The 10,060-nt window shown below is 40.3% G+C and overlaps 1 protein-coding gene across 1 annotated transcript; it reads right to left on the bottom strand.

The window, feature by feature from the left end:
• Window positions 1-8,196: 8,196 nt before the first annotated feature.
• Window positions 8,197-8,595, bottom strand: LOC141822691 (uncharacterized). Its single transcript, XM_074710025.1, has one exon. It carries the CDS (start codon window positions 8,593-8,595, stop codon window positions 8,197-8,199), a length of 399 nt encoding a protein of 132 aa, XP_074566126.1.
• Window positions 8,596-10,060: the final 1,465 nt, after the last annotated feature.

Here is a 10,060-nt window from a genome sequence, read left to right as displayed (position 1 = left end):
GCCTAATAGCATGGGAGTTCTGACAATAACAATTGCTCACCGAAATAATAGCCAAGGACAGAGGAAGAAGGATACATCACGATGGAGAAACAACCATTGCTTCTCCTCTTGCTCAACACCACAATAACCACTCCGAGGCCAGAGGATGGCCAGAGGAGGAGAGGGAGGCCAAGCTATTGGACGCTAGTGGAAGATCACCCGTTGGAACCTCCTTTGGATGGCCACAACACCACCTATGGTGGTCAGTAGCACAAGGAGAAGAAAGAGGTTAGGGCTGGCGACTAGAACAAAAGAAGAGAGAAGAAAAACCTAACACTTATAGTTTCTAATTATGTTAAATCTCTCTTCTTTAGAGATATAATTATAGATTTCTAACGGGTTTGATTTGTGAACGAAAACTTGTATCCGTTAGCCCAAAATCCAAACGGATCACCATAAGTTTGATTCAAAACCAAACCACCTTTTAATTAAAATCAAATCAATTTATTTTATAATTAAATTAAAGAGGTCCACTTTGTCTTCAAAAGACGTGGCTCATCCGCACTTTCATTTTGATAAAATATCTTCCATATTTATCCTTCGTCTGATCCAACCAGACTCAATCTCTCTAGATTTGAGAATTTAATTCTTAAACTCATTTTATATCTCTTGGATAATCTCGTAGTATGTGTGACCTTATAGATTCCTAATTTATGTTGGTCGTCATAATTAATCATTAATTATGAATTGATCATGAGTGACACCTTACATCATGACCTCCAATTAATCAAAAAATCATAGTTAATTTTAGAACCACTTTTGAGTCCTTCTTCAGCTATAGTTGTTCATGTGTCTGCTTCTATCACACATCTTATACCCGTTTAGTTCAGGACATGGTCTATGTGTTGGTCTCTACTAGGCTAACTACGTTACACCAAGCCCAAGCAGTAGCTCCTTGTCTTACGGATTTAAATTATTTAAAATATCTATCCAAGAGGATCATCCCCTTGACATGTTTCTGCTTTGGCCAAAGACTTACGAGTAGCAATCCTAACAAGTGGCCATAAGGTATACATCTCCTAATAAAAAGGAGTGGTGAATCCTCTGTGAGCTACTCAATCACTTTTAGGTACTTTGACTTATACTCAATTATACCGAACTCACACCTCCGTAGAGATATTTGTTTAAGATGTCAAAGTATAAGTCTTCATTACCAAGTTGACTTGAATAAAAAAATTCTATATAAATATTACTTATGTCAAATATTATTAACCATGATTTATGTGCTAAATGTACATTACTTGCACATTAGTTTTCTCCATGATTAGTCATATAAAATCCATTTGGATTTGATGAAACTAAAGTTCATTTTGATACATCAAATTACATCTTAAACTCAGTTTGTCATCCTAACATCTCACTTGTATCTAAAGTGTCTTAAAACACACATAAATTAATCATATAGTTCTTGTGAGATGTAAAATAAGTTGTTCCTAAATCAAGAAATCATACATCTCTATCTAGGCATTCTAAAATTTGATCATCCTACCTAGGATGTCAACCAATGCCATTTTTATCCTTAATTATAAAGAATTAAAATAATACATGTAAATGAGTATAACATACATCAAATGAATAACTTCAAGAAGAAAATTATTATAACTTAAATAATGCATGTATGACATGGCATGCATTATTTTTCATAACAATATGAATGTATGATATAATGTTATGACATATAATAGAGCACACGAGCATGGCAGTTGTAACATAAAGTAAATACCTAGATTTTTCATCTAAGTGACATCAACTAATCACTATGCTAAATACACGATTTGGCATAACCAACCCTATCTCCCTTGAATGTGTTAAAACCCCAAACTTGACACACTTTTGAATTCTATCTTATTTGTGCCAATTTTGATCAACTTAAAAACTCAATTTTAATTGACAAACTATAGAAATCTTCCAAGATAAGATTTGAATTTTCATTCTTAAGATATCACAATATCTTGAAAATATCCTAAAATGTCAACTTCACTAACTACTATTCCAATTTAGATTAGCACACCCTATATCCATTGAGCATGAAGAGATTACACTCTTAATTAGGAACTTAATATTTATTGGAGTTCCTTGGGTGCATTAGGTACTCACTAAGGATACCTTCCATAGATTCTTTCCTAATGACTCTCCTAAACTTGTTAGAAGTCTTAGTCATGCTTGTATCCTCAAGGTTAACACTAGGGATAACCTTCCTTGTAACCTTGACATAACTCCATGGCCTAGGGTTAGTTTCATAGTTATATAGAACTCTATGGTATGAAGTTATGCTTTCTTTGGACTGATTTGTTTCTCAAACTTTTCTTGCTCTTAGATTACTCTTGTCTACCTAAACCTAGATTTTTCTTTTTAGACCTTTTAATCTCATTTGTCATAATTTTTAGAGTCTTCTTGAATTTATCAACTCTTAACCTCAAGACTTTGATTTTCAATCTTTAAATCCTCAAATTTAGATTTTTATTGCCTTAGATATTTTTTCTAGGCATATGTCTAATTTCCTTAGAATTCTTGCTTAGATTATTTTTTACCTTTCTATCCTTAGGTAATGTTTTTCTTTTATCATGCCTTCTATTTTCATGATAATAAATATTAAATTCATAAAATTTAAGCCTAGCATGCTTTTTTTTCATAGCACAAGAGAATTGAATTATTAAATAATACCTTGGGAGCTCTTTCTTGATTTGAACTCCCTCGTTTGTTCTTAGTCAGATTCCTCTCTCTTAGACATTGATTCTGATAATATCCCTTTTGATTACACAAGAAGCACACTATATGCTCCTTGCCCTTTCGTATCCTCCCGCAAGTATACGGGATGTCGTCAAATAATAAAAAGATATCGAACCACAGGGACCATGGAATCAATCACTAAACTAACACAAGAAGAGTTGAAAGTTCACGTAATTTGGATTGGTGATGGGGGAAGTGAGAGTGAAATCAAGTTCCTAGACCTCGATCGAAGAGAAATCAGCTAAGTGACAGGATTGGGGAAACAATCCTAGGACTTCGGATTCCTTGAGATTATGGTTGATTGATCATGGACTCCTTACCATTCCTCAATGATTACACAATTGCAGAGATTCTAACCAAAATATCCAATTAGACCTCGTCAGGTTTCGTCGGAATTAAATCATTAATCCTCTAATGTTACGATCACTAGTCCGAGATGACACCTAGATAGCCTGGTTCTATAGCTCTCCCGCTGTCACCGGCACTCCAACAATACTACTAGTGTCCTACCCTCTGTCACCGAGTACCCAATTAAGGACCTCTTCCTAGCAATCAATAATCGTTAGCTATCTCTCATAAAGATTCATCGTAGTCTAAGAATCTCCTCGGAAAGTCCGGTTAAAGGTTCACCTTCTGTCACAAGGCACCCCGGTCATACGATCCTAAGATTTTCGTTAAACTACAACTCACCCTCATCCATATGAAATCATACCATTCACAGACATATTATCAAATAAGTACAAGGCACAAATCCACATAGCAATGCATAAACATATCATTGAACATGGTAAATAACAAATCCATAGATACAATCATCCATATACACCTCGATTCCTCCTACATCCTAGAATCTAAGGTCTACTCCATGACGGAGGGGATACAACACAAAGAAGAGTAAAAATAATACATCTTACTCCTAAATCTGAAATAGAAAAGGAAATAAGACTTATCAATCAATGTGGTCTTCTTGGTCTTGCAATCTCCTCGTCGATGGTGGATGGATGCGGCGGAGTAGTCCCGAACGGATGGATGGATCGCTGAATCTTGCTCCGGATGGCGGCTACAGTGGCCTTCAATCACCTCTAAGGACTCCCCCCCCCCTTTTTAGGGTAAATAAGAGGGGTATTTATATGTCCCCGCTGTCAGCCGCACGCCACACGGCCGTGCCTCATGGCACGGCCCAGGTAGACACGCCCTGTCTTGTTTCGTCACACGGTCGTGCCTGATAGGCACGACCTTGCAGCATGCTTCTTCTGGAAAAACAGGCACGGCGTGCCTGTTAGGCACGACCTTGACCATGGCTCTTCTCTGGAAATGAAGCACGGTCGTGCCTTTAGGCACGACCCCAAGCTGGATCAGGCTGAAAGTTTGGGCACGGTCGTGCCTAGGAGGCACGACCCCAAGCTTGGTCAGCTCTGGTAGGGGGCACGGTCGTGCCTTTGAGGCACGACCCTCAGCAGCAGTTGATCTGAATATAAGCACGGCCGTGTCTGGTGGACACGGCTGCTGGCTGGTGTGGCTCGGGTGGTGAGGCACGGTCTGCCTTGGCACGACCATGCTAGGCACGACCCCTCAAGATGATGAGACACGGTCGTGCCTTGTAGGCACGACCCTGCTTTGCCTTCTTTTCATTTAATCTCCGTCTCACCTTATTTCGCTCCAATTCCATCCTGCAAATACACAAAATACAAGAGCAGACCTCCGAACTAGGAAATGGAGAAAATATGCCTAATGCATAGATAAAGGATGTGACAAACATAAGATAATATCATGAAATGCATAAAGATGTGCAATAAAAGCATTAAAAATACATGTATACCCTACGCACATCACACCCCCAGACTTAAACTTTTGCTTGTCCTCAAGTAAAAACCTGCATCTAGATTCAAGTAGAAATACAAAGCAGCATAATAATTCCTAGCACATCAATCAAATCTTATCAAACAATAACAATGGTGAGCATGATACTTAAAATCATTAAAACAAGGCCTAAGAAGAAGTTCTCCGTGCTCAGTGCAAAAAGTGGCCTTAGTCTATTTGGTATCAAAACCTTACTTAAAGTCAAGTCGTCATGCTACCGTGTTCCTAAATATTTCTGCCTTAGACACTTACCTGCCATAGGCTTGGTTCATCCCTTCCATTGCATAAGGTCTCAAAGGATTGGCTCAAGATCAAGAGAAACATATCATTTATTTCCCCAGTAACCCTTACCGATCTCAAAGGGGTAAATTGAAATGCTTCCACTCTCGACACTATTTTTTTCATCCCTTTTTTTTTTTATTTTGCAATGTATTGAAACCAAAGTAAAGAAGCATTTGAGTTTTTTTTTACATAGCAGGGATTTAAGATTTTTCCAAAAGAGTTGACATGACTTGAGTTGGTCCAGTAACCAAAATGCAATGGAAGATCACCATGGAAACACTAGTACTAATCGGGTCTCATGAATCATGACTAATTTCAGAATTAATCAACCTCCTAGATTAGGCAATAGTGTAAGAGATCCTTAAACTAGGTCATGTCTCAACTTTCTCAAGATATACTAGCTCACTTCCTACTATTGAAGATAAGAAAAGACATAGTACTAAGAATATTAGCCACTAGTATCAAAACTATCATCTAGAAATGAACGTGCTAGCATTTTTACAAGAGGACAAACTCCTAAGATGATAATGGTGATTCTTGACATGTTATTTACCATGAATTTCTAAATTTCAAATTTTCAAAGCAAAATTCAAAGTAAATTTTAAAACAAAGTGCAAAAATAAAATTTAAAATAAAATGTAATTTATTTTATTTACACTATATACAATTATTGCTTTCCCCCAGACTTAAACTTTTTTATCTTCTTCCTTGATCTGGAGGAGGTGGATACCTAGGAGGAAATCTAGGAAGTTGAGGTAGGTTGCCTAAACTTTCATGATACTGATATAATGAGGCAACCTGTTGGCGTGTAAGGTCCATTGACCTCCTAAATTCCTCCTCTCTGCTCCACTCCCTATATTGATGCCCCATGAAATCATCCACCGAAGAATAGAACTCATCCACCCTTCTAAAATGTTCCTGCACTTCTCTAAACTGCCCCTGAGTCATAGCACTATACTCATCCAACTGGCGTTGGTGAGCAGAGTGCTCTTCATGAAGTGTGTCTAGAGAACTACGAAAAGCAGAAAAATCATAAGCCGAGCCTGACTCACCATATGCATATGAATGTCTAGCAGGCTCGTCTCTAAGGGTAGGAGGTTCATGATAAGAAGATTCATGGTGGAATGATGTCTCATGGGCATACTCTGGGGCTTGTTTCATGTATGGGAGTGGAATGACTAGGGACTGGAGAACGTAAAATCTAATTTTCGATCTTTCTAATAGTAGTCCTTGAGGGGTTAGGTAATGGGAAATGGAAATCCAGACGCTCTGTTAAAAGCGTACCCCCCATCGAACTTGGAGATCATTTTCATCGCCAAGCAAGTGTCAATGTCAATCTTGGAGTTGCCTACAATAGATTCTAAGTGTTCAATATCGCAACCCAAGCTGACGGCGATGTTTGTGATAAGACCGCCAACTACTATTATTCCAGTTGAAGATTTAGCTATTTTAGCCAAGTTTTGGAGGAAATGGAACCCTGAATTAAATTCTACCTTATGAAGCATTGCCCAGATGCAATAAAGTTCCATTTTCCTCACCACGCCATCACTCTCAGCTCGACCAAAGATTGTCTTGGTCATGACACGGTGAAGATACCTAAAGACTGGGTTTTGCATCAATGAGGCTTTGGATTTGGATGGGTCATAGGGTTCTTCAGTATCGGTTATCATTCTCCAAAATCGGCTACTGCTAAACTTCTTATCCAATTCCCTAGTCACATCATTTGGCAACCAAAAATAATTATTAAAATCATCTAGAGTCCACTTATATTCCTCGTTAAATAATCTAAAATTGATTTTTCCCTTATAGTTTTCATCAGTGGTAAAGTAGACCTCTAGAGAGCTAAGGAATTCTAAAGTGATTTTGGGTATGTTGGATACCTAATGTTCATAAAGTCAAGCCAACCTATATTATCCAACATCCATTCTATGTCATCCTTAATTCCTAAGGTATCCATAGTAAAAGCTATCAATATATCGAGAGCAAACTAATTTTCTTGAAACAAGACAATTATACCTGGCCTTTTGATCATCATTCCGAAAGATGATGCCGTGAATGTTGTCGGAACCTTCTTCAGTGGCCTTCTTTTCCCTTTGTCTTTAGTTTTGCTCTTTTCCTTCGTTGGAGCTTTTTCCTTTGCCGGCTCCTTTCCTTTGCGTCTTTCCGGCTCTTCTCCTTCACTCGGATCCTCCAGATCTGCGAAATCTCTTCATTATATTGCTCATGTTGTTAGATCTGAGAATAAGAAGTAAAACAGAGTAAATCTGGGGCTTTTTTGAGTAGATCTGGGTGGTGAGAAGAAGAAGAAGTGGTGAGGAAGTGAAGGAAGTGAAAAGGAAGGGTTTTGGAAGAGTTTGGAAGAGAGGTGAGTGGAGAAGATGAACAGTTCTTGGATTTTTGGGGGCGCACGGCCGTGTGCTAGGGCACGCACGGTCGTGTGCCTTTTATATGGTTAGGAGGCACGGTCGTGCCTGGTAGGCACGGCCTGCAACAAGGCGTTATTCGGGTGAAAAGGCACGCCCGTGCCTTGTAGGCACGGGTTGGACAAGTCGCCTTCGGTGGAAAACCACACGGTCGTGCCTTATTAGGCACGACCTGATAGGTTGTTATTCGGTGGAGAGGCACGGTCGTGCCTGGTAGGCACGGCCTGCACAGGTTGTTATTCGGTTGGGAGTTATTTAGTTATTGGCTCGTGTGGTAGGCAGGCACAGGTTATTGTTCTGGTTGGGAGGCACGGCATGTCCATTGGACACGACCTCAAGTTGTCTCTTGCTGTTGGGAGGCACGACCGTGCCTCATAGGCACGACCCAGCCTTATTTGACTTCAATCTTGAAAATTTCCTGCAAAGAACAGGAAAATTTATTAACAACTTGCTGAAACAATAAAAAATTATGCAAGAAAGAAAATGAATAAACATAAAAAGAAAACCCTTGGGTTGCCTCCCAAGAAGCGCTTGTTTATGGTCTTTAGCTCGACCCCTTTATTATGTAGTGTACAGGGCTTATTGGTTGACATCTCGCAACCTAGCCCTGGGTGGTACTTTGTATTTTTATTTTTTTTGAATTGCTTCCTTATTATCCCGGCCGGTGCGGGCTCCTTCGTCGGCAAGAGAGGGTTGGTACAAAACATTCTTCTTTTGTTGGATATCATCCAGCCTGCAGCAATGGGGTTTCTCTGGAATGTAGGCATTGGAGTCAAGCGAGAGGTTGAATTCTACTTTTTTTTCTTTCCCACTTCTAGGGACAATTTATGATTCTTCACATCAATCTTTGCCCCAGCAGTGGCTAAAAATGGCCTCCCCAAAATGATGGGATCGACGGATCTTCCTCCATATCTAGTACAACGAAGTCGGTTGGGACGGTAAATCCTCCGACTTCTACCGGCACATCCTCAACTATTCCCATAGGATATCGGCATGAATGATCTGCTAGTTGGATGGCCATAGTGGTAAGCTTGAGATCCGTATATCCACATTTTTCACTTGTTGAGTAGGGGATGATACTGACGCTAGCACCTAAATCACAGAAAGCTCTACCAATTGAGATATTACTTATCTTGCACGGGATGGTGAAGCTACCTGGATCCTTGAGTTTTGGAGGAAGTTTGTTGTTGAGAATTATTGCGCTGACTTCCTCCATAAGCGCCACAGTATTCTTGGCCTGAGTGATGTTCTTTGTGGACATGAGCCCCTTAATGAAGTTTGGCAAACTTAGGCATCTCGACAAGGGCGTCGAGAAGGGGAATGTCCAACGTGATGTCCTTGACTCTATTGTAAAGCTTCTCAATCTCATCATCTTTCTGCTTGTATAGGAGCCTTTGCGGGAAAGGTATGTTCCGCACTAGTGGTTTCTTCGTTGGTACCTCAGCGGGCGTAGCGGTCTCGACTTCCTCCAATTCATCTTCAATAATTGGCGTAGAGGAAGGAGGTTGCTCGGCGGCTGATTGTGCTTGAAATACCTTCCAAAGGAGCGGTCACTTGAGGTTCCTTACCTTTCAAGGTCCGTCCGCTCCTTAGCTCAATGGCTTTGCAATGCTCCATGGGGTTGAAATCTGGTTTTCCTGGGAGTGCACCCACTTGTCTGGAAGAGAGGGAAGAAATAATTTGAGCTATCTGTGTTTCTTGCATCTTCATCCTCTTGTCATGGTCATCTAATTTCTCATTCACCTTAACCATGTCACTTTGTAATTGTTCTAGAATTTTTAAGATTTTCTGGGTGTCTGACACCTCTTCACTTGGCTTTGGCGCAGCTTGATAAGAAGATCCTTGGTTGTTGCGGTATGAGAAGTTGGGATGATTCCTCCAACCCGGATTGTAGGAGTTCGAGTACGGGTTGTTCCTCTGATTATATGTACCAACGACATCACACTGTTCATATTGAGCAATCTGAGCTTGAAGTGCTCCCACTTGGCACATTTCCTTTGTGTGACTGGAATCTCCACAAATATCACAAGATGTAGCTACCGCATTGACCTTTCCAACATTAATATTTTCAACCCTTTTACTGAGGGCTTCCATCTGTGCAGTTAATAGAGTAAGGGTGTCTACTTCATATTTCCCAGGAGTTTTAGAAATACTACCTCTCTCATTGGCCCACTGATGATGGTTGAGTGCCACACTTTCAATTAATTCTTCGGCTTCTTCTAAGCTCTTATTCATTAGTGTCAAATGATACAAAGATAAGCTCAAGACAAGGAGAATACAATGAATTAAAGATCGGACAACAGAGACAACAAGAACCGCTTGCTGCTCAGCCTGTTCCTCCAAACACAGGACGTTGCTCTAGACAGAGCCAACAAGAACAGCTAGCAGCACAAGCCTGTTCCTCCAAACACAGGATGTTGCTCTTGTTTCCTCTTCTTCGATTCACGATCAGGCTCTCGTAAGATTGGCAATGGCGCTTCTGAGCTCTCAAGGATGATCAACGAATAGTCGTCGAAGCTCTGTTCCTCAGCGCTGCTTCTCGCTTCTCTTATAGCCTCTGCTTGGTTCTTGTGCCCAACGGATCCCTGCCAAAAGCTGCCGTCCGTTGACATAGAACTCCCCCTGCAGAAGAGACAGCTCAAAAGCCCGCCTTGGAACTCTCACCATCCATTTGAATTTTCCTCCTTAACATGTCCTGTATATCTGCACACTTAAAAGATGCATTA

The sequence above is a fragment of the Curcuma longa genome, chromosome 1 (genome assembly GCF_044706935.1).
Source record: "Curcuma longa cultivar G26 ecotype Majalengka, Jawa Barat chromosome 1, ITB_CL_G26_1.1, whole genome shotgun sequence".
Taxonomy (NCBI): Eukaryota; Viridiplantae; Streptophyta; class Magnoliopsida; order Zingiberales; family Zingiberaceae; genus Curcuma; species Curcuma longa.
The sequence above is the reverse complement of the archived record's forward strand: the minus strand, read 5'-3'. Positions and strand labels throughout refer to the sequence as shown.